Source organism: Colobus angolensis, unplaced genomic scaffold (assembly GCF_000951035.1).
Source record: "Colobus angolensis palliatus isolate OR3802 unplaced genomic scaffold, Cang.pa_1.0 Scaffold601, whole genome shotgun sequence".
Taxonomy (NCBI): Eukaryota; Metazoa; Chordata; class Mammalia; order Primates; family Cercopithecidae; genus Colobus; species Colobus angolensis.
The window spans coordinates 562,652-587,661 of NW_012119611.1; the positions used below are offsets into that span (position 1 = coordinate 562,652).

At 44.5% G+C, this 25,010-nt stretch overlaps 2 protein-coding genes across 3 annotated transcripts in view; one reads left to right on the forward strand and one right to left on the reverse strand.

The window, feature by feature from the left end:
* Window positions 1–983: 983 nt before the first annotated feature.
* Window positions 984–14,762, reverse strand: DKC1 (dyskeratosis congenita 1, dyskerin). Of its 2 annotated transcripts, none has more exons than XM_011963217.1 (15): window positions 14,526–14,762; window positions 12,597–12,664; window positions 12,036–12,122; window positions 11,566–11,657; window positions 11,171–11,355; window positions 10,490–10,554; window positions 10,168–10,294; window positions 9,249–9,379; window positions 8,696–8,839; window positions 7,026–7,146; window positions 4,667–4,785; window positions 3,920–4,008; window positions 3,399–3,477; window positions 2,351–2,488; window positions 984–1,870 (listed from the first exon to the last, which is right to left on the reverse strand). In XM_011963217.1, the coding sequence occupies exons 1-15, from the start codon at window positions 14,539–14,541 to the stop codon at window positions 1,802–1,804; spliced, it is 1,530 nt and encodes a 509-aa protein (XP_011818607.1). In that variant the 5' UTR covers window positions 14,542–14,762; the 3' UTR covers window positions 984–1,801. The 2 variants fall into 2 exon arrangements, with proteins under 2 accessions (XP_011818607.1, XP_011818606.1); XM_011963216.1 differs by having other exon boundaries at window positions 3,905–4,008.
* A 10,014-nt stretch (window positions 14,763–24,776) lies between these two features.
* Window positions 24,777–25,010, forward strand: part of GAB3 (GRB2-associated binding protein 3) — a 73,976-nt gene continuing 73,742 nt past the window's right edge. Inside the window, exon 1 of the mRNA XM_011963220.1 lies at window positions 24,777–24,858. Within this exon, the coding sequence (XP_011818610.1) occupies window positions 24,777–24,858 (82 nt within the window). The remainder of the gene's footprint in view (window positions 24,859–25,010) is intronic.

Genomic DNA, 25,010 nt, shown 5'->3' on the forward strand with positions numbered 1-25,010 from the left:
GACCTTGTAACTCTGGGTTTCCACACAGAAATGTGGTCCATTTCACTTAAGCTCCTAGACAATGGCATTAACACAAGATGCCTCTCTTGTGTTCAGATGGGATGCAGATGATAAACACCAGTGCCCTGGAAGAATCCCCATTCTCTGTGCCCCCACTGCAGGTCTCTACTGGCTAGTGCCCATGTAGAAAAACACCCTAAGGTTGTCGTATCTGGAGGAGAGCCCATTGTGGGCACATATTTACAGAAAATCCTAGCCTGGGGTCCCGTGGTACAGTGGAGGCTGGTCGCTGAGCCAGGGCTGGGGTCCACTCTGCACGCCTGGCTCATAATGTGGCTACAGCTCAGGGCCTCTCCTCACTGCATCCAAGGACTCCCCCATGAAGCGCCACTTTTTTGAGACAGTCTCACTGCTTTGCCCAGACTGGAGTGCAGTGGCAGGATCTCGGCTCACTGCAACCTCCACCTCTCAGGTTCAAGGGACTCTCCTGCCTCAGCCTCCCAAGTAGCTGGGATTACAGGTGTGCACCACCACACCTGGCTAATTTTTGTATTTTTAGTAGAGATGGGTTTTGCCATGTTAGCCAGGCTGGTCTCAAACTCCTGACCTCAGGTGATCTGCCCGCCTCAGCCTCCCAAAGTTGATGGGATTACAGGTGTAAGCCACCACACCCGGCCTCTTTCTTGGTTCTTAATACCAAATCGGAAGCAACCCTAGACCTTTCTTCCACTGATCTGTCACCAAGGCCTTCAGATTCCTGAATGTCCCTAACTTTCAGCTTCCTTCTCCCGACTCACCCTGCCTCCCTCCTGCCAGGCCCACTATGTATAAATACATCAACCCTCTCCTCTGTTCTTCTACAGATCACTGGTTTTATGGTAATCACTGCCTCTGAGCACTCACATCAGATGACAGGGCCCAAGGTGAACTGTGTAAGATACAGAACGAAAACGTAAAAACCAGAAAACATAAAAGCATCACACTTCAAATAGGACATAAAGGGCCCTAGATTTTTAATCAAAATATTTTACAATTTTTGCTCTGCTAGCATGAGATCACCAACAAGAAAACCCAACAGGAATACATAAAAAACTTAACAGATTGACTTTAATAAGTAAAAATTACAACATTCTTCTCCCAGCAATGAACAATTTCATTCTTTAAAAGTAAACGAGGCCTAAAACAAGACGGCACAGGAACAAGCAGTCAGATGGATTTAGGTGAACACTGTACAGAAGCTTTGAGGAAGTGCAAAGGACTGACCTCTGGGCCAGAACAAGATGGAAAACTACCAGGCCCCCGTCAGACACCAGCATGGACAAAACTCAGTTATACTGAATTCAGAGACAAAATTCAGTGACACTCTTCTATCACTTATTTAGGGTTCTACACCATTTCACTGAGCAGACTTAGTTTTTTGTTTTGTTTTGTTTTACAAACCTTATAAACAGAGGGGATAAAAAAATGCAAACTAGGACTATGATGTTAAGACAACCACTAGCAGACAGCTGCTGACAGTGTTACTGGGTCTGAAGGTGAGGCTTCCCAGCTCAAACCGAGAAGTCATTGGGATAAACTCTGCCTCTTTTATCACCCATATCCTTAAAACAGGACAAGATGGGATGACCACACCAGGTAACATCACCGAGGTCTCAAAGTAGCAGCTAAAATGTGCCAGAACTCTTCACCCTGCCTAGGACCTATGTTCCACTCTCTCAGCAACAAAAGGATCTATAACATGTTTTCTCAATAAGGCTTTAGTTTCTCCTCCAGCTGGACACAATGCTTCAAGTGGCCTTCACTACTCAGAAACCAATTCTACCTCTTTTGCTTTCTTCTTCTTCTTCTTCTTCTTGGTGGTATCACTGTCCTAGAAAGAAAGAGAATGAAAGCTTATAGATACCGTGGGATCCACTAACAAAGCTATCAGTCTCCCAGAAGGAAATGTGGTAAAGATCCACAGTCAAGCAAGCCTTTTTTCAGGACCTATAAGGATATTTTGGGTTAAATACTACATGTGACACAAAGTTCTGAGAACCTTTCAGTGACACCCTAGTGGTCTACTTTTGGAAGTAGAAACATTCAGATCACCATCCTACACATCCTCTCTACCCACCATCAATAGAGCTCTAAGTATAAGTGGTAGATGCCGGGTACCTCTATCTGTCCATTCCACAGGGAGGGCAAAAGCAGTCCGGGAACATGGGGAAGCACTAAAGGCACTCAGTCGCATGCCACCCCCAGGCCACAGCTCCTCCAAGAAGAGTAACAAAGCTGGTACCACCTGGGTAATTCTTTCCCCATGGAGGGACTAAGCCAGCCCAAGGAACCTGAACATATCTCCACACACCCCATCTCCAGGCTCGGCCCCACTCTCCAGACCAGCTTTGGCCTTCTTGTCCTTCTTACTCTTCTTCTTTTCCTTCTTGATCAACTGAGGAGCTGCTGGAGGGGTCTCGTCACTTTCACTCTCACTCTCTCGCTTCCGCTGAGATGAAAGCAATTGGTTAAGTGTTAGATCTTGGGCAATAATGGACAAGAAAGGTTCAGTGAGTCAAAAGGTAGTGAGGCACCGAGAAAGATCCCAACTGAATCCAACAGGACATTTTGTGACTACAAACCCGGACAGGGCTTTAGTTTACTGAGGATTTGAAGACAGTCTCATCCCCCAAATCCAAGAAGCCTTGAGGCAGGCATGAGGAGGAGCAGAACAGCAGCAGCATGGGGCTTAGGGGTGGAAAGGCCCAGAGAAGCTGTTTCTTTCACGACTGCAAGGCAGTCACAGAAAGCAGGCAAAGCAGGAATTCACATCTGACAAGTCAGAAGCTCCTCCCACGCAGCCTGTACAGGATACTCAGTACCGCCCCCCGTTTCTGAGTGCAGACCTGTCATTCTGTGCGCTAATGCCAGTAGCAACATGGGGTGGACTTGCCACCCCATGCTTGACTGACTCTTTCAACACCAGGTGGTGCCGAGTTAAGATGCAATTCTGTTCTCTGCTGAATTTCGTATGGCCTCAAGTGTCCAACAGCCATGGCCTCTGATTTCAACACATCTGTCCTACCATTTGACCCAGGGCGGGGGCCAGAATGACACACACACCAGCACCCATACTATCCCTGTGTTGCTGCCATAGCTGAGGTAGGAGTTGAGGCCGATCTGATTCCTGAGCCCACATTCCTCCTCCCAGCAGATACGACAGGGAATACAAATCAGAGGAGCCTGCAGAGCCCAAACAAGCAGCCCAGGGTATAAGGCAGCATTACCTGTGTATGCACTGCACCTCTGACGCCAGGGTATATGGCTAGACTGCAGACAGTCACACAGTAAGACGAATGCCAGTGCCTCTTAGGATTATCTCCCTCGGCACACTCCAAACATTACAGCATGCCACTCACCTTCGCAGTTTTTGCTGCTTCGGCAACTACCTGCGGGGCTTTTACCACTTCAGCAACCACCTCTTTTTTGGCAGTTTCACTGAAAGAGAAGAGATAGCAATAGGTCAAATTCACTGAATGGCTTTCCAGGGCAGTACTGATGTTATGTAGTGTTATCTGGCAAGTCTAAAGCCACCATCAAAATACTAACGCTGGACAGAAGAACTCACCACTTACTATTGCAGACTGACTCCCTCTAGAGTCCCACGAACCAGACTAGAAAGGGATAACTGTCTGCCGTGCAGGCCCACACCCCTAACTGGCCTGGGCAGCCAAGACCTCATGGGAGCCGAAGGGCTGGTTCCTGTGGTCCTGCATTTAGCAAGTTTGCCCCAAACCAAGCGACTCCCCCTCCCCTGGGCTCTACAACCTCCGTGCTCACCTGTCCGTCACCTGTCGTCTATGTACTCCTGCATCCATGTGTGCCATCTCTACCCACCCCTGGCTCTGAAACATCCTGCCCTCACCTGTAGTCAACATACTCCTGCTTCCAGGTGGCAGGCGTGCTCTCTGTGGGCTTCCCGTACTTGTCCAGAAGGCCCTGCTTGATCATCAGCTTCTTCTGACTTGCCTGGTGGAACATCAAGGTGTCAACATTAGAATGGTGTCAATGCGGAAGCGGGCATGGTGACTGCAAAGAATAGAACAAGGTTCCTCCCTGGTGTATTCTCAGCAGGGCCTCAAACTCCTCTCCAGAGCATTCAGAATTCGCCCACTAACTCCAACACACACAGGATTTGTTGAAGGTCACAAAGCTTACTAGTGAGAGCCTCTGCAGACATATGTCCCCACCACAGCCACTCTACTCTTTTGCCTTTGCACATGCTGCTTGCTCCCTCCCACTGCCCTGAACTCTCCCCTCCCCTCTTCACTTCATCAACACCTAATCCACTCTTCACACTGGTGTGGCTTAACAGATGATCTCTTGCCCAGACTCCTTGAGCACTGTGGACACTCCAGGTGACAGCCACCTCTCTGCACTTCTTGGTAGCCACTAACATGAATGAAATTTGCCATTCCACTGTGTGATTACGTAAGTAATGCCCAACTGTTTCCCCTCATTAGACTGAAATCTCTAAGGCCCAAGACAGGGCCTGTTTCCACTCATCGACAATCCAGAGCCCAGCACAATACAAGGCTGTGGTGGTGAAATACACCAAGAGCTGCCCAAGTATTCAACAATGCCAAACAAAAGAACCTGGCAGAGCACGCAACCCAGTACCACTTACCTTTGGACCTAAACCCCACTTCCGAGGGTAAGTGTCTCTCTCCATGATCACTCTCTTGATCTTTGCTACTATACCATGATCGCAGGTAGAGATGACCGCTGTGGTCATTAATGCAATAGCTACAGGCATTGAATAAAGAAAAGAATTATTTGAAGGGGGAAAGAATAGATAATTGATGAGCCCCAACTCTACTGTTATATGCCACTTTTAAAACTCTGAGCTCTACTACTTTAATTGGGGTTTCCTTTGCTCAGGATATGCATATGGAAGAAATCCCCCATTATGAGTAGGAGGCCTCTGAAATGATGTTAAACTTCTCAAGTTAAAAAACACCTAACCAAAGCACCTAATGATACACATAACAGGCTTGCAGCTCAAGACATCTATAGGAATGGCATGCACACTCCCTTTGCGGCCACAGAACCTTTGAAGTTTTAAGGATTCCTTTTCTGCTGCTGTCCATAGGCCATGGCTGGCCTGCCTGCTCACAGAGCTAAGGAATCCTGATGACATGCTTACTTCTGGTACAAATTGGACCCATTAAATGAATAGCTCTAAGGTTCATTCACTAAGAGGGTGCAGAGCATTTAAAGTCTTAAGAGACAATCCAACAGTAGCTAAGCTTTCACGCGTTAAAAAACACTGGTACTTTACATGGAACCACAAAAGACTCAAAATAGCCAAAGCGATCCTAAGCAAAAAGAACAAACCTAGAGGAATCACATTACCTCACTTCACATTATACTACAGAGCTACAGTAACCACAATAGTATGGTACTGGCATAAAAACAGGCACATAAACCAATGGAACAGAATAGGGAACTCAGAAACAAATCCACACAGCCACATTGAACTCATTTTTGACAAAGGTACCAAGAACATACACTGGGTAAAAACCAGTCTCTTCAACAGATGGTGCTGGGAAAACTAGACATCCATATGCATAAGAGCGGGACAAAATATCCGCAAACTGACAAGGGATTTATAACCAGAATATATAACGAACTCAGCGCTACAGGAAAACAATCTAATAATTATATATATATATATATAATCCAATCAAAAAACAGGCAAAATATTTGAATAGTCACTTCTCAAAAGAAGATAAATAAATGGCAAACAGGCATATGAAAAGGTGCTCAATGTTGATCACCAGAGAAATGCAAATCAAAACTACAATGAAGTATCATTTCACTCCAGTTAAAATGGTTTCTATCCAAAAGACAGACAATGACAAATGCTGGAAAGGATGTGGAGAAAAGGGAACCTCTGTACATTGTTGGTGGGAATGTAAATTAATACAACCACTATGGAGAACAGTTAGGAGGTTCCTCAAAAAACTAAACTGAGCTACCACAGGATCCAGCAATCCCACTGCTGGGTATATACCCCAAATAAAGGAAGGTAGTGTTATCAAAGAGATCACAATAGCCAAGATTTGGAAGCAACCGAGGTGCCCATCAACAGATAAATGGATAAAGAAAATGTGGTACATATACACGATGGAATACTATTCAGCCTTAAAAAAAATGAGATCCTGTCATTTCCAACAACATGGATGGAACTGAAGATCATGTTAAGTGTAATCAGTCAGGCATAGAAAGACAAACATTGCATGTTCTCACTTATTTGTGGGAGCTAAGAATCGAAACAATTGAAGTCATGGACAGAGAAGAGTAAAAGAATGGTTACCAGAGACTGGGAGGGTAGTTGGAGGCTGGCAGGGAGGTAGGGATGGTTAATGGGTACAAAAAAAAAAAATAAAGACAGATCACCTGAGGTCAGGAGTTCAAGACCAGCCTGACCAACATGGCAAAACCCCGTTTCTACTAAAAATACAAAAAATTAGCCAGGTGTCATGGTGTGCACCTGTAATCCTAGCTACTCAGAAGGCTGAGTCACGAGAATTGCTTGAACCTGGGAAGCAGAGGTTGCAGCGAGCCGAAGTCACATCACTGCTCTCCAGCCTGGGCGAAAGAGCAAGACTCTGTCTTCTTAAAAAACAAAAACAAAAACAAAACACCAACAACAAAAACAAAAAATCAAATGAATGAACAAGACGAGTAAGACCTACTATTTGATAGCCTACTATTTGATAGATTATAGTCACAGGGTGACTATAATCAATAGCTTAAGTGTATATTTTAAAATAACTAAGGTGATAGATAAATAACTAACAGTAAAATAGGATTGTTAGTAACACAAAGGAGAAATGCTTAAAATGGATGCCCCATTCTCCATGATGTGATTATTATGTATTGCATGCCTGTGTCAAAACATCTCATGAACTCCATAAATATATACACCTACTATGTAACCACAAACATTTACAATTTAAAAAATAAACATCCCCTCTTACCCATGCAGATTGCTTCTCCTTTGGTGGTGATAACCACAATCTCCTGATTGACCTCAATGCCATCCTCATATCGAAGAACACCTGGAAGCATGATCTTGGCCCCATAGCAGATAGCATTTACCTGCAGAGATGGCACCATGTTTGAGGGGCCCAGCTGCTGCCTTCCACCCCACTCCCACACCAGAGTAAAGGAGGACAACAAGGGGGTGGGTCTGACACCATGAAACAGGGATGCCACTGATAGCCCACTAGCTGCAAGGTGCATGAAGGGACTCAGAAGAGCAACAGCCACCTCACTGTGCTAGGCACCACTCTCTGCACTTGACACACACGACTTAAAAGTCGTAAAGAAGACTTTCAGGTTTTCAGGTTCTACAGACTCACAGGTATTTTCCTTTTATTTTTTGTTTTCTGGCAGAACCTCCCTCTGTCGTCCAGTGGCACGTTCTCAGCTCACTGCAACCTCCACCTACCGAGTTCAAGTGATTCTCGTGCCTCAGCCTCCCAAGTAGCTGGGATTACAGGCATGCGCCACCACGCCCAGCTAACTTTTGTATTTTTAATAGAGACAGGGTTTCACCATATTGCCCAGGCTGGTCTCAAACTCCTGAGCTCAAGCAATTTGCCTGGCCTGGCCTCCCAAAGTGCTGGGATTACAAGTGTGAGCCACTGCACCTGGTTGGTATTTTCATTTTAAACAAAAAAATAGCCTTGGCATTCCTTAATTGCTCCTCTCTCCTCCTTATCAGGAGAAAGAAAAGATTTACTAGAGATCCAGGCAGTAACAGGCTCCTAAAGAACTTGAAAACAAGATTACTGAGGCCTGTTGAACCAATCACACAAAAGTCTTGGTGCAGAATTTATAGATCAGTGGGTACAACTTAAGGCTTCCTCTCCAGAAGTTCAATGGTGCCCAAGGCACCCATCTGCCTCATGCCATCTCCACTCACCTAGATCTCTTTTGCTGATCACATTTGACCCTCCCTTTACATTCACCCAGAAGCCAACGGTTTGATAAGGAGAGGATATCACATTTATGCTGTCCACTGTTTTGCGACCGAGTTTTTTCAACTATTATGGTGCCATCTTTCAGTATTTATTACAGCCTATACACATACAAAATATGCAAACATCTGTACAAGATTTGCATATAAATAACTACCAACTACAAACATTTTAAATATCCAGAAATTTTTATCCCTCAAGTTAGAGAAGACAGTATGCTTTAATTTATAAAAGGCCAACTCTCTGATCAAATCATAAAAACACAGCTCACAGCCTTGATCTCCTGGGCTCAAGCGATTCTCCCACTTCAGCCTCCCAAGTAGATGGGAATACAGACATGTGCCACTACACCTGGCTATTTTTTATTTTTGTGACGACAGGGTCTTACTATGTTGCTCAGGCTGGTCTCAAACTCCTTCCTGGGCTCAAGTGATCCTCTTGCCTTAGCCTGCTAAAGTGCTGGGATTACAGGCATCAGCCACTGTGCCCGGCCTAATGTGCCTTATTTTTAAGTATTCCTACCATTAAACTTTTACTTTAAATTAGTATACTTGGTTTGGACTTGAAAAAATAAATAAATAAAACCCAAGGAAAACAATAAAAAGAGCAAGCCTCATCTTTGGAGTATGTTCTGTCCAAATATAAACTCCTAACCCGGAACTTACTGCACTGTCTTTCATAACCAGCCGTTTATGAGATGTCAACAACTTTTCCAAAGGGTAAACAACTCGCCGCAGGTAACTCTCATCCTTGTGGTTATCATATAGCCACTGAGCATCAAGCACATCGTGCATTGTCACCATGTGGTCCTGAAAAGCAGCCATGTATGAAAATAATTCAGTTTATTTGCATCTCGGCCCATCAGATCCCAAACTTCCTAAAACTGAATGTAACTTGTCTACTAGTCCAAGCTCATTATGTCTTCAGCCTCTTCAGTCCTGGCTCTTCCAGGCATCTTTAACCATTGAAGTATTAGATCCCAAGCAGGCATTTTTGTAGGCTGGGAGGCAAATGAATAGAATAATACTTCCTACCCAATCATCTCCCTTAGCCCATTTTAATGTCCCAAAGTTTAATTAACAGAACAGGAAAGCTGCCCTGGACTGAACTCAACACTTTGGAAAGCGCCTTTCCCACAACATGAAGCAAGTGGAGTGCCACCAAAGGCTGGCAGATGTTAAGAACAAGCTCTAAAACTTCTAGCCCCGTAACACATACCTTTTCACTCATGACTCCAGAACGAACCCTCCGAAGCTCCTGCATCTGACCACCAACTCCCAATAACAAACCAAGGTGCACACATAATGTCCGAATGTAGGTGCCGGCCTCACAACTCACCCAAAAGATTCCTAAGATATACACACAAAAGAAAAGCAGCACCTACTATAAATACATCACTGGTTGAGAAATGGTTATCCTTCATCTGAGCCATCAAGACTAGAGGTGACAGAGGGCATGACTAACACAATATGCCAAGGGCAACCACTTCTTAAAATATAAGCATTTGCTGTATTTAAAGATCTGTAATTCTGATATTAACAGAATTTTTAACAGTTAGTTGCAGGTATATTCAGCATGGTATGTTTCATGGATGGAAGGAAAATAGGCATTGTCTTAAATTTACTTCTGACAACTTAATCTGACCAGCCCTGCTAAGTATTGCTATGTTTAAAAGAAAAGTAAAATCCAACTGTTTATTGTTGCTTTTTGCCATTTGGTAGCATTTTACACATAGGCTTCAATCTGGAGAATACTCTGGATTCAACAGAAAAACCTTTTAAATGATGTGTTGTACAACAGAAACTTCTAAGCAGTCAAAATTGCAACAAGTAAAAAACACATGCAAAACATACTTTGGTGAAAACACCTTTGAACAAAGCACCGAACTACACAAATGCAGAATGAAAACATTTCAATTCCAGCGGAAGCAGTCATCGTAAAAAGTGCAAAAGCCATCTCACTTTACTAGGCACTGTTCACTTTTTAACAAAAGATAATAAAAACTATTGCCCACAGACAATATGCCAGCTGTAGGGCAGGTTTCAGAAAGTCTTCAACTTCAAGGGCATCTACTTTTGACAAGAGAACAGAATCCTGAAGAATGTGTTCATAGCCACTCACAGACCTAATGACCCACCTAATCTTCTTTCAGGATCGTATTCAATCATTTTGCTCTCGTAGATGGTCCTCACTCGGAGCTGCCTCTTTACTGCAGCAATAAGTGGGGGTCGCTGGAATAGGGCACCTGTCAGAGTTTCTAGGGCCTAAGAACAAACACAAACCAAAACAAACACCCTCATCAGAATGTAAATGTGCAGTCACTGGTCCAGGCTGGCTGTGGCAGCTGACTGAAAAGGGCACAAAAGGAGTCAGCCAGGACAGCTAACCCATCTCCAGATGTTTAGGGGCTCAGAGATCCAAATCAACAAAGGGTGTCCTCCCTACAATTGCAGACTTACCCTAGAAAGCTGGGTCCCCCCTTCAATAGCATTGTGCAGCCGGACAATCCCCACATACTCTTTGCCTGAAAAATGACAAGAGTAGTCAGGTTTGGCCACTGAGTTTTCTGTTTTTCGTATTTCTTATATGCTCAGTCACTCCCATTTTGCACAACAGGAAAAGCAAGCAGTTTGACCTTGTGTTTCTATAAAATCTGCATGAAGACAGATTTCATGGTGATGATGTAGGAAAGAATGAAGACACTCTCTCACTGGGAATTCAATGTACTGACAGGGACAGTTGGGAGTACCCAGTGTAGAACCTGCCTGGAAAAAGCCTTGCAAGATAAGCAGGCTTTTCTCAGATAAAAATGAAGGAAGGATATTTTAGGCAGAAGCAGTGGCACAGAGTGAGAAGCCTGGAGTGACAAGCTGAGAACTGAACCTGGACAGAGTTCTGCCTCCAGGCTACAAATGGATCCCGTCAGCTTGATGAATACATGCTTAGTATGTGGAATTCCAAAAAGGGTGGACCACCAAGATCTAGCAGGGGACAGAAGGTATACAGAAACCAAAACAGTATCTCTGCTTTAGGATTTTTTTTTTCCCTAACGAAGAAATAGTTTCCAGGCGACAAAACATAGAAGGGAAATACAGAAAGCTTTCCACTCTAGCCAGTCCTTCCCTCCCTCTCCCAAATACCTGCACTCTGTTGTGACTTCACCAAGCGAGTGGCTCGTTCTATGCACACGATTAAACAACCAGTCACCTTGGGATCCAGAGTACCGCTGTGCCCTGTCTTCTCCACCCTAAGTATCCGTCGAATCCAGGCTACCACCTCATGGGAAGAGGGGTTAGAGGGCTTGTCAAGATTAATGAAACCTGTCCTAGAATGAAAAAAAAAATTAATGTATCACCCACTCCTGTGCGCCAATGAAACAACAGATCTAGAGTTAAAAGAAAAAGAATTCACTGTGGGTACAGGTTATATATTCAAGACAAAGCTATTCTGGCATGTCACTGCCTTCTTGAATAGCTGGTGTGAAAGCATTTTCAAAAGAAAGTAAGTTTGCACAGTGCCTCCTGCCAACACTTACCTGATATAGTCCCCAATCTCTCTCTTCAGAGGATTTGAACCACATGCAAGAGGTGTATAGTGTGTTGTCCTTACATTCAGCTTATCAAAATTCTACAAAGCAACGACACAACACAAAACAAAATACCATGTCGTGAGCACATGTAAAAAAAGAGTCAGTACCACTATGTGGCCCACAAACTGGCATAGGTCTGCAGGATGGACTAAGTACAAAAACTGAGAACTGTTTACAAACTTAGCAATTTAACATTGTGGGGACATTTATTCTACAACAGTGTCAAGTGCACTGCAAATTTTTTTAAAAACTTGGTTCTTCATTTCAGATACCTTAAGGAATCCTGCTTTAAACTGTATCAGTGGGCATTTCCTAAAGTCAAGGATGCCAGCAGTAAGTATTCTCAATCAATTGCTTAACACTTGGAAATAACATAAAAGCAGGCATTCACCTGATGCACGATTTTAACCACATACCTTTAGCAAAAGGGGCCACTGAGACGTGTCCAACTTAGCAACTTTGGATTCGGGTTTGATAAGAAATTCTTCAGCGTGTTGTATTTCCTTCGACAGGACAGAAATATAACCTATTAAACTTCCCACCCGATTTTGAACAATTCCATTACTGCCACGGAAATGTATGCCTTTTAAATAGAAAATAAAGCTTCCTATGCATTTTCACTGGGACCTCTAAGGGAAAGAGAGAGAAGAAATGAACCAGGAGTACAGAGGGGAAGTGAAATGCCACTAAGAGAGGTCCAAACATTTAAAGAGAAAGGGGGATGGTGGGTCTGTGGGTGGCATAAGAAGAGAAATTCAGAGAGAGCAGTTGGTTAAGGCCAGCACCACTTAGTAAGCTATGCCTGAAGGACACTTGGACTGTCTGGGGCTGTCTCATTTCAGTGCTTTTTCAAATCTACACAATGACCACCAATGCTGGCCCATTCCTTGGAAACCTTTAAAAACACCTCTTTTTTTTAGTTTGTTATTTAAGTAAACCTTTTCAGTGAAAGTGAAGTCAAACACATTACTACTCACAGCTACATCTTCTTCTGGCAATGACTTCCGCTCCTTTTTCTTCTTATGTTTCTTTGGCAAAATAATTACTAAAAAAACAAACACAGGATTCGGGAATTTTCCCCAAGAATAAATGAAACAACAGTTTAAAATAAAGACCGAAATTAGGGCAGGTAGGAAATGTATTTTAGGTCTATGATTAGTCACATGTCACATAATGTTTTGCAAGGACAGACTGCATATGTGACGGTGGCTCCCACAAGATTATAACAGAGCTGAAAAATTCCTATCTCCTAGTGATGTCTTGATGATCCCGACCCTGTGTAGGTCAAGGCTACTACTGCGTGTGCTGTGTGTGTTTGTGCCTTAGTTAACAAAAAAAAATTAAAAAATTTTTAAATAGAAAACTTATAAAGATAAAAACAGAAAATATTTATGTACAGCTGAATAATGTGTTCGTTTTAAGCTAAGTACTATTACAATAGTTGAAGTAAAAAGTTTATGAAGTTACAGTAAGCTAAGGTTGATTTATTCTGAAGAAAAATATATTTTTATAAATTTAGTGTAGCCTAGGTATACAGATTACGAAGTCTTCAGTAGTCTTCAGTCTGAGGCCTTCACATTCAGTCACTGACTCAGCCAGGGCAACTTCCAGCCCAGCAAGCTCTATTCATGGTAAGTGCCCTCCGGTGCACCACTTATAACCTTGTGTACTATATATATATAGATATATATATATATTTTTTTTTTTTTTTTTTTGAGTGGGGGGACCCTCTTTCCCCAGGCTGGAGCGCAGTGGCAGGATCTCGGCTCACTGCAACCTCGGTCTCCCGGTTCTTAAGCAATTCTCCTGCCTCAGCCTCCCAAGTAGCTGGGATTACAGGCGTGTACCACCACGCCCACCTAATTTTTTTGTATTTTTAGTAGAGACGGGGTTTCACCATGTTGGCCAGGCTGGTCTTGAACTCCTGACCTCAGGTGATCCGCCTGCCTGGGCTTGCCAAAGTGCTGGGATTACAGGCCTGAGCCACCGCGCCCGGCCCTGTGCTATATTTTCACTGTCCTTTTTCTGCTTAGACATGTTTAAATACACAAACTCTCGACGCTGTGTTCCAACTGCCTACAGCATTCCGCACAGTACCATGCTGTCCAGGTTTGTAGCCTAGGAGCCATACGCTACACCATATACAGCCTAGGTGTGTAGTAGCCTATGCCATCAAGGTTTGTGTAAGAGTCCTCTGATGTTCATACAATGATGAAATCGCCTAACGACCCATTTCTCAGAACGTATATCCGTAGGTAAGCGAGAAAACAAAGTGTGTAAGGCCAAATATATGGGTCGCATGGCTGGGTAACTGACTGCAGGCTACTGCACGTGTCGGCTTCCCTTCCGGTTCACCACGTGGCTATGGCAGGGCTTAAATATCCAACAGAAGCACTCAGGCAGCGGGCCGGAAAGTTCCACAAGCGACCACTCGACTGTCCCCGCGGGCTTGTGGCCTCTAGAACTTTCTTGGAACTCGGAGCTCTATCCCTGCTCCGGGGTCCCTCGGCTCCTTTTCTTCTCGGCCCGTTTCCAATACCCTTGCCCCCCTAGTCGCATGGAGCTGTAACGGCGGCGTCCGGGCTGGCAGCAGCACAGGCACTGCCACGTCCCCCGCCACCACAGGGTGGGCAGCACGGCAGAGGTCCTTCGACGGCGACCCGGATCCCAGAGAGGTGAGAGAGCCGAGCCCCATCATACTAAGTCACCACGAGGGGCTTCCACTCTCGCGCCCTTGCCATGGAGCCAGTGCCGAGCGACAAGGCCGGCTTAAGGCCGGGCGGAGAAGAGGCCGACACGCCGGCGGGAACCAGAAGGAGGCGTGCGCGGGCCCCGATACCATCCCCCCACCCCCAGCTCCCCGAGTCGCCCGGAGTTAGCACGGCCCTGACGCCTGCAGCCCTTACCTTCCGCATCCGCCATGTTACCCTGCACCGCGTGCGTGCAGCCCGGACCACAGCCGAGAGACCGACCGCAGACTCCCGCCGCCTCGGTCCCGTCAGGCCGCGCTGCTAGGACCCACCCACCCGCGCACCGCCCTGTGCGTGCCTTGCCGCGGGGCGGGAGGGGGCGGGGCCGTCCCGAGGGCGGAATCCGAGGCGCGCGCTGGTAGTCCGCGCAATGCGATTTGCTGGCTTGGCCAGTACGGAGGGCGCGACCGCGCGTGAGCATCGAGCCTCAACCAGCCCGGTTGGCCCAGGCTAGAAGCGCGACTGCCGCCCGCCCGGGCAGCCCGGAGTCTGTGGGCGTGGCCTCAGCTGTAACTGGTTCACCTCCGGTTTTAGCTCCGCGCCTGCGCCTGGGCTCACGGCTGAACGCTCCGTAAACAGTACCTCTTTCTTTGCTTTCTCACACCGACCCTTTCAGGTTGGTGTTGGATCAGTCCTGATTAATAAGTGAACATGTTAAAGCTCGGAGAGGTTGAAAGCCCTTTGCTGCTTGCAGTTCCCATCCAGCTAGAGCAGATGGCCAATAGGAGTAGAGTGCGTGCTACATGTTGACTTTTAAATTTTCCAGCAGCAACATAAAAGAAGAGTAAAAAGAAAAAGGTGAAAATGATTTTTATAATGAATTTTTTTAACCCAGCGTATCCGAAATATTCTCATTTCCACATATAGGCAAAACACAACAGTATGAATAGGATATTTTACATTTTTTTTTTCTCCCCTCACGAAGACTTTCCGGAGTGTACATTTATGCTCACAGCACACCTCAATTCGAACTCCACGACCGGGCTTCACGCCAAAGAGCAGAGACAAAGCACTGGCACTAAATCTCATAGAAACAGGATGAGCCTGGGTATCATGATAGGCAGCAGGGCTGGAAGCTGGAACCAAACTGATTTCTCCCCAGGGATCTTTGATGGTGTCTAATTGATCACAGTGTCCTGTAGTAAGCCATCATGATCTGTATAACCCCGGTAACTCTAGGTCTGGCTAAAGGCATCCTGCCTTGAATCACCACAATGGAAAATCATAATGCCTCATCTAGTTCCCAGATCTAGTCAGTCCACAGGCCAGAGCCTGTGAGGTGAACCTGTAAAGGTGAGGCCAGGCATATGTAACGCTACAAGTGTGTACTTGAAGCCTGCCTCCTGCCTTCTCCTGGGACCCATGGCCATTTCCTAGGGGCTTGCACTAGCCTGTGTTAATCGCTGGGGAAGTAGAATGCCACTGTGGTCCAATGGTCAGAAGTGGAGTCAGCCCACGTCCCTTTCACTATCAGCCACCCTGTGACTCTCTCCCCAGTTCTTGAATCCATACTTGTAATAAACAGTAAATTGGTAGCTGGAAAAATTCCCACAGGGGCTTCCTGACTCAAGGACTGAGGGTGATAATGGAAGGAAAGATCAAAGGAAGCCTCTGGCACATTATCATAATTGATTCCCTGGAAACTGATTTGATCATCTCACTGTACCCCAAGACATCATGCAGAGCGGACCTGATGCTTAGGAAGTAGCAAATATTTCACCACAGGGTGAGAGATAAGCCCCTTGAAAATTCAGGGAGGTGACACCTCAGTGAGCTTCCTGGGCATCCAGTGGGCTGAGGCATGTTGAGACAGTCCCTCCAAAGAGAAAGACAAGTTGCCTTACTTGGAACCCTCTGCTTGCTAAACAAGAAGCATGACACTCAGTGGACCATTTTCTGGAGATGGCATATCCCATTAGGATGCTACACAGAGCCTTTTCCAAGCTTTAGTAAGAGACTCACAGTTCAGCCCTCTGGAATTTGAAATAAACTTAAAGCTAAAACCTCCACACACAAAAAATAATAATTTGCCAGGAGGAAAAGCTCCTGCTTACTGTAATTATTTACTGAAACGGAATGACTGTGATACACGTGGTTTTAAGACCTGAGCTGCCCATGATAAACTGGGTGTCGTCTGACCAAACCATGAAGTTGGGCATGTGAAGCAGCACTCCATCATCAAATACAATGATGCAGCCACTTTAGAAAATGGTCTGGTAATTCCTTGAAAGGTTAAACATAAAGTTACCATGTGACTCACCAATTCTACTCCTAGGTATAGACCCAAGAGAATTGAAAATGGATTTTTAGACAGATGGTTCTGCACATATGTTCATAGCAGAACTATTCACAATAGCCAAAAGGTAGAAACAACCAAAATGAACAGATGAATAGATAAACAAAATGTGGTCTATTCATACAATGGAATATTATTAGCCATAAAAGGGATGTAGTACTGATCCATGCTACAACATGGATACAACATTGAAAGCATTATGCTTAGTGAAAGAAGCCATACACCAAAGGCCACATTTTGTATGATTCCATTTATAGGAAATATCCAGACTAGGCAAATCTAGAGACAAAAAGCAGATTAGTGGTAGCCTTGGCCTAGGAATTTAGGGGAACATGGGGAATGACTGCTAATGGGCACAGGGTTTCTTTTTGAGGTGATAAAAAAGTTTCTAAAATTACATTTTGGTGATGATTGCACAAGATTTCAAGAATTGTGGGATAGGATGACCGCTCATGACTGTTTGGGATCATTTAAATGACAGCCAAATTCCTCGAATTTTTGGTTTGGGTCACAGACAGAAATCCAGGGAATTTCTGTAACAATGCTTAAGGAAGTACTTATCTTTTACAGGCACAAGAATAAAACAACTAAAAACCAAACTTTAAAATTTTGACCCATCACCTCTCCAAATTACAAAACTCAGTGAATTCACAGCCTTCTCAGTTCCCTTAGTAAAGGTTGGGGCCATGATCAGAAAAGCATAGAACACTGGGATTGGAAATGGGAGTAAATTGGAGAATTGGGAGTCCCCAGGATCCCCAACTCTTACTGAGCCTCCATTGTTAAACAACCCCCACGTTTATCTGATTGCAGGTTCCCTTACTCTCTCCTGAGGGAATTAGCAGGGAAGCAAAAGCACTTCCCTCCTACTCTCCCACCCCAACGTCTCCAGGCCTGTGACTAGATCCTTTGTCACATCATTTACTGGCCTCTCTTGCAGTTCAGGTGGCCATGTGGCACAGTGCTGGCCAACGAGTTGTAACTGGAAGTCAGCTGGAGAGGGGAGGATTGGGTAATGGCATGAGGAGCCAGAAGTGGCCAAGTGGCTCTGTTTCCAGGTTAGTGGAGTGATTCTCATAAGTGGAAGCATGTTTTTCTTGGGTACTAGAATCTAAACCAGCCAGGTACAAAGTCATGAGGTTGAGAAGCAAAAATTCTGAAGGCAGATTATTCAGCATATCTGTGAGATATGCCATTCCCCACCTCAACTCTGTTTTCCAGACCTCTTATATTCTGACCATGAGAAAAACTGCACCATTTAATGGTTTCTAGTTCAGCGTATGGTCCAGATCCTCACAAGAGTGTTGTGTCCCAGCTAGCAACACAGCAGAATCTTCAACAGGCCACTTTATCATTGCCCAGATCAACAGCTGCATACAGAATGTTGGAAGAGGTATGGAATTGTTTTAGCAAATAGATCACATCTGGAACCATAGCAGCAATTGAAATAACCATCTGAATATGCTTTCAGTAATCCACAGCCGTTTAATGTCCACGGTTTAGGTTTCTACTGCTGCATAACAAACCACCCCCAAACTTAGTGCCATTAAACAGCCATTTCATTGTGCTGACAGGTTCTTCAGGTTAGAAATTAAGACAGGACACAGTGAGAATAGTTTCTCTTTGCTCCGTAATGTCTGAGGTCTCGGCTGAGATGACTTGATGGATAGGGGTGACAGGATGGCTGGAGGCTATAATCTTCTGGAAGCTTCTTCAGCCTGTTGCCTATACTAGGATGGCTGGAAGGCTGGGTTCCTCTGGAACTGGAGCACCTACTACACACAGCCTCTCTTTATGGCAGCCTTAGACTAGCTGGAGTCTGTACTTGGTGGCTCAGGACCTCCAAAGCAAGGATTAGAGTGAAAAAGGCAAAAAGCTGCATCACCTTTTATGACTTAGCCTTGGAAGTCTCATCATGCCATTTTTGTTGCAGTCTATGGTTGAAGCAGCCACAAGCCTGCTCAGGTTCAAGGGGAGGGAACATTAACCCCACCTCTCAATGGGAGGAGTGTCAAGAATTTTGGAGTCCTGGTTTAGAACTGCCATATTTAGCAAGACCTAACCAACTGCTGTGCAGGCCAAACGGATGAATTAAATGACGGTGTGATAGGAATTTTCTTCTCTGCATTTTTCAAGTCTTTGGTGACAGAACTAATTTCTGAAATTGCTCCTAAGTATGTGGTATTATTTGTTTTGATTTACACTTTGTGAGAAGGGGAAACTCTAGGGGTTTCCACTTGGGCCTTTCTGCCATGATGGCCTCATTCTGTAGGTCAGGAAATCATTGTGGGAATTTTGTTTTGTTTTCTTTTGAGACAGGGTCTCACACTCTGTCACCCAGGCTGGAGTGCATTGGTGTGATCACATCTCACTGCAGCCTCAACCTCCTGGGCTCAAGTCATCCTCCCTTGTCAGCCTCCCAAGTAGCTGAGACTACAGGCGTGCACCATCATGCCCAGCAAATTTTTGTGTTTTGTGTAGACACGCAGTCTCACTATGTTGCCCAGGCTGATCTTGAGCTCCTAGGTTCAAGAAGTCCTTCTGCCCCGGCCTCCCAAAGTGCTAGGATTACAGACATGAGCCACTATGCCTGGCCCAATGTGGGGATTTTGCTGACTTTTTTTTTTTTTTTTTTTTTGAGACGGAGTCTTGCTCTGTCGCCCAGGCTGGAGTGCAATGGCTCGATCTTGGCTCACTGCAACCTCCGCCTCCCAGGTTCAAGCAATTCTCCTGCCTCATCCTCCATAGTAGCTGGGATTACAGGCATGCACCACCACGCCTGGCTAATTTTTGTATTTTTAGCAGAGATGAGGTTTTACCATGTTGGCCAGGTTGGTCTCAAACTCCTGACCTCAGGTGATCTGCCCGCTTCAGCCTCCCAAAGTGCTGGGATTACAGGCGTGAGCCACCGTGCCTGGCCTGCTAACTGTTTTTTTTTTTCCATTTAGATGAGTAGGTAATGGTGGTTTTAATATGCACTTCTCTAATAGCTAATGATGCTGAACCTCTTTCTATAGGCTTATTTGCTACCTGTATATCCTCTTCAGTGAAATATGTCTCTTCATATCTTTTGTTTATTTTCTAATTGGATTTTTTTTTACTGTTTATTTTTGGGAATTCTTTATATATTCTTGATATGAATCCTTTGTTAGATACATGATTTGTAAATATTTTCTCCCAGTCTGTAGCTTGTCTTTTTATACTTTTTTTTTTTTTCCAGACAGAGTTTCACTTTTGTTGCCCAGGCTTGAGTGCAGTGGCATGATCTGGGTTCACTGCAACCTCTGTCTCCCAGGTTCAAGTAATTCTCTTGCCTCAGCCTCCCGAGTAGCTGGGATTACAAGGGCCCACCACCACGCCCAACTAATTTTTGTAATTTTAGTAGAGACAAGGTTTCACCATGTTGGCCAAGCTGGTCTCGAACTCCTGACCTCAGGTGATTCACCAGCCTTGGTCTCCCAAAGTGCTGGGATTACAGGTGTGAGCCACCATGCCTGGCTGTCTTTTTATACTTCTTAACAAGGTATTTTGTAGAGCACAAGTTTTAATTTTGATGCAGTCGAATTTATCACTTTTTTCTCTTCTTCTTTTTTTTTGGGGGGGGGCGAGATCTCGCTCTGTGACTCACTGTTGCCTCAATCTCCTGGGCTGAAGCCATCTTCCCGCATCAATCTCCTGAGTAGCAGGGACTACAGGTGTGCACCACCACACCTGGCTAATTTAAAAAAAAAAAATTGGTGTAAAGACGCTGTCTATCTTTGTTGCTCAGGCTGGTCTCAGACTGTTCGGCTCCAGTGATCTTCCTGTTTCGGCCTCCCAAAGTGCTGGGATTACAGGCATAAGCCAGTGCACTTGGCCTCAGGTTTTTCTTTTATGGATTGTATTTTTGGTGCCATGTCTAAGAACTCATCACCAGGTCGTAGGTCCCAAAGATTTTCTCCTATTTTATCTTCTAAAAGTTCTGTAGTTTTACATTTTATATTTAAATCTTGGATCCATTTTGAGTTCATTTTTGTATCAGGTGTGAGGATTGGGTTGAGGTATTTTGTTTGGTTTTGGCCTATGGACGTCCAGTTGCTACAGTCTGTTGAAAAGACTATCCTTCCTCCATTGAATTGCTTTTGCACCTTTGTCAAAAACCAGTTGGACGAATTTATGTGAGCCTAGCTCCAGGCTCTCTATTCCATACCATTTATCTATATGTCTATCCTTTCACCAGTACAAAAAGTTTTGATTACTGTAGCTTTATAATAAGCCTTGAAATTGTATAAAGAGATTTATATGTTGACCTTCTATCCTGCAACCTTGCAAAACTCACTTATTAGTTTGGGGAGTTGTTTTTGCATATTCCTTGAGATTTTCTGTGGAGACAATTATGTTCTGCAAATTGAGACATTTTCTTCCCAATCTTTATGCAATTTGTTTCTTTTTATTATCTTATTGTACTGAACTAGGACTTCTAGTACTATGTTGAATACAAGTGGAGAGAGTGGATATTCTTGCCTTGTTCCCAGTCTTAGGGGGAAAGTGTCCAGGTTTTCACCAGTAAGTATGATGTTACCTGTAGGTCTTCTGCAGATGTTCTTTAATAAATTGAGGAAATTCCCCCATTTTCTGAGAGTTTTCTGAGAGTTTTTGTCATGAATTCTGTCAAATGCTTGTTCTGCATCAACTGATAAATCATGTGATTTTTCTTCTTTTGTCTGTTAATGTACTGTATTGCATTAATTGGTTTTCAAATATTGAACAAGCCTTGCATCTTGAGACGCATGGTGTATAATTCTTTTTATGTATTTATGGATTCTATTTGCTAATATTTTTCTAAGGATTTTTGTGTCTATATTCATGAGGCATCTTGGCATATAGCCTTCTTTTTTTAACTTTTTCTGGTTCTGGAAGTATCAGAGTAATACTGGCTTTGTGGAATCAATTGAGAAGTGTTTGATTTGGACTTATGACAACAATTTTGTGCAATCTTTTATTTATTTATTTGTTTGTTTGTTTAGCGATGGGGTCTTCCTATGTTGCTCAGGCTGGTCTCAAACTCCTGAGCTCAAGGGATCCTCCTGCCTCATCCTCCCACAGGGCTGGGATTACAGGTGTGAATCACCGTACCTGACCAATTTTGGGCAATTTTAAATACAACAATAATGGATATGATGAAAGACTATCATTGATAATAATAAAGTCAAATTTCATATTCCAGATGAAAATTAGATGATTTTAACTCTTAGAGAAGTCCTTTATGGATACCTATCTAGGCAAAAGAGTGTTCCCCTATCTGAACTTGTGCCATGGCACTCCAGGCCTTTAATTCACATACTTCTTCAATTTATTAAATCAAAAGGTGGATGGGGGGTGGGAGATATAGGAAGGTGCAGTCCTTTCCCTCATTATTGGCTTTCACACACATGTGAAACTGTTTCCCATGCCTGTCTGTGATCTAGAATTTTCTTTTCAAATTTTCTTTTCATAGCGAATAAGTTAGATGCATAGCCACTTTGACTCATCATGATGTAATTGAGATAGAAACTCTTCTGTAATAGTGGGCATTTATTTTCACAAGTTTGTAGTTATAAGATTTACAGAAGTTAATGAACTGTGAAACAAAGTCTATTTTAAATAAAAAATAAATGAGGAAGCCACAAAGGGAATTCAGGTGCCAAAAATCACTTGCTATTCAAATTCTCTCCTCTTCCCAGGCTAGAGTGCAGAGAAACTGGGATGGGTTTCCATGAAGGAACAATTTCAATTTCTCCAGCAAGGAGAACAGGAATAATTACTCATATCACATCTTTATTTAACCCGTCTGGCTAGTTTGGAGATTAATAGTGGGTAATTGTAGAATTTATCAGGTTGTGATTCGAACTGAAGCTGCTATTTTTCATCTGGTTTCATCTGAAACCAGATGATGCTGTTTTCCTACAGCAAATCAACACAGCCCCCTGGCACCTGGGATACAACTATCCATCTGCCAAATGTTATTTTTTCCCATTCAGCAGAGAACACTAGAAGCAGCTTACTTTCATCTGGCAGGAACAGAAGTACAACTTTAGGGCTGTATCTATTCTGTGGCTCACTGTCATAATCCACGTTGAATGGAATTTGATTGTTGTGAATGTCGTGCTGGTTTATTACACTGATGACATATGTACTGGACCTGATGTTCAAGAGGTAGTGAATACTCTAGATGCTTTATTAAGATACAAGTACACCACAGGGCGGGTGATAAGCCCCATGAAAACTCAAGAGCCTGAACCTCAGCAAAGTTTTTAGATGGTCTGGACCACGTTGGGTATTCAACATGTTGTTGTACCTCATACCACCTACCACTCAGAAAGAGGCATAGCATTTGGTGTGGGTGTTTGAATTTTGTAGGCAACATATGCTACACTTAATTGTGCCGCACCAATGCACTCAGCAAGTAATCTGTAGGGTTGCATGTTTTCAGGGAGAGATCCAGGGCAAAAAAAGGCTCTGTGACAGGTCCAGGCCACTTGACCCTTATGACTATGTAGATTCAACAGGTACAGAACCTTTGACACATTGGGAGGCTACATGAAGCCTCTGGCAAGTCCCAATAGGAGAAACATACAGCAAACCCCTAGAGTTTTGAAGTAAACCATGCCCGCAACCACGAAAGAAGTATTTTCCTTTTGACCAACAGCTTCCAGCTTGCTCCTGGGCTGTGGCAAAGTCTGAATGCTTGGCCGTGGGGCACCAAAGAACCATGTAACTTCAGCTGCCCCTGATACCTTTAGTGTTACTTGGTCCTCTATTGGAAGTGGAATATTTGAGACCAGACTCAAGCAGGTCTGGAAGGTACAGGAAAGTTGCTTGAGCAGGTGGCTCACATCTCTGTGGCCCCTGCTGCTGCATGATCACCATTCCCTGGACTCACACCTAGAATGTCATAGGGAGTTCCTCATGACCAGGTCTCTTGGTCAAGGTTTCAAAAGGAAGCAAATGGTAGACTCAAGGGGTTGAAATGAGGAAAGTATAATTAAGGGATTTTTTTTTTAAACACAGGTGTGAGCAAGACTTAGATAATTAGCAATGCATAGCGGGACTCTCAGGGACTGGCAACAGTTGATATGGCCACAGCCACTGCTAAGTGCTCAAGCTGCCCACAGGCAGAGACAAAGAATGAACCCCTAATAACATAGCATTCCCTGGAGGGACCAGCCAGCCACCTGGACTGCCATCTGGAAGGGGCAGCAATTTGTTCTCACTTGAACAGGTACTAATTTTGTACATGGATTCGCTTTTTAAAAATTCACATTTCTGCTGGCACTCCCACCCATTGACTTACTGAACCCATTATTCACACTGACATTATTTCACACAAGAAAATCATTATAAGCCAGTGTGTGCATGCTGATGGACTCCACTAGTGTTACCATGTTAGCTCATCACCCTGAAGCACCTGGCCTGATGGGATGGTAGGATGGTCATTTTGTTGAAGATGCTAGCAAACGTCACACAGATGATGCCCACAACAAGCAGAGAGTGGTGCTTAAGTGGATGGGCTCTTGGCACAGCTCTGGCTTCCTATGGATGATTTTCTAGTTGTGTGGCTCTCGAAACTGACACTGTCATCCTGCAAAATGGAGATAATAATAAGAGCCCTTTGACAGGGTGTTGCTGTGGATTCAATGAGATAACGCCTGTAAAGTGCTTTAGCACAATCGCTGGCATGGTGTTCGCTTGGCAGTAAGGAAGGTCAAAGTGTTACGTGCTCATGATTGTTATTTTTATTTAGCGTGGTCAGCACACTAGTTGGCACAATCAACTTTAGATCCATCTTTTAAAACCTTAGAGTCAAAGAGACTGCAAACAGCACTACCTTTTGAGTTTGGGTCATTTGGGTTCATTAAGACATTTAGACCGTTTAGCCGGCAAAGCTTATCACTCAATACAACGATCTTTGGGGGAGGGACATAGAAAACACAGTACTCTGCAAACAATCAAGTGGAATAGGGAAGTCAAAGAGGAGTCGTGCTTTTGTTTCTCCGTGAACTATGCACATGGCAGTTGTGGGTGGTACGTCGGTTTTGGCTCCAGGGTCCCTGAGGCCCAGGGACCATCCCGTTAGGCGTGGCTGATTGCGGATGGGGCATGAGGGCAACAGGTTCCAGGCTGTGGTCCCATTAGGTCGCAGGGCTCCTTCCGAGCGCTTTTTCTTGACCCTGGGTGAGAGTGGCAGGCGCCCTGCTGCATAGGCTCCCCTGGGCACAGCGGCTGGCGGCGCCGCACTTGCTCGAAGGGGCTTCCCAGGCTTCGCTGCCTGCTTTTCCCGCCGTCTTGGGGGCCGGGCGGCGTCGGTTCCCTCCCCGGGGGCCGCA

What these genes read in the sequence shown, in the direction of transcription:
- DKC1 (XM_011963216.1), bottom strand. An exon ending in GAAGTCACAACAGAGTGCAG is followed by an intron (nt 10,555 to 11,170) that starts GTATTTGGGAGA and finishes GTCATTTTTCAG; the next exon opens with GCAAAGAGTATGTGGGGATT. An exon ending in AAGCAGCAAAAACTGCGAAG is followed by an intron (nt 2,489 to 3,398) that starts GTGAGTGGCATG and finishes CTTTCATCTCAG; the next exon opens with CGGAAGCGAGAGAGTGAGAG.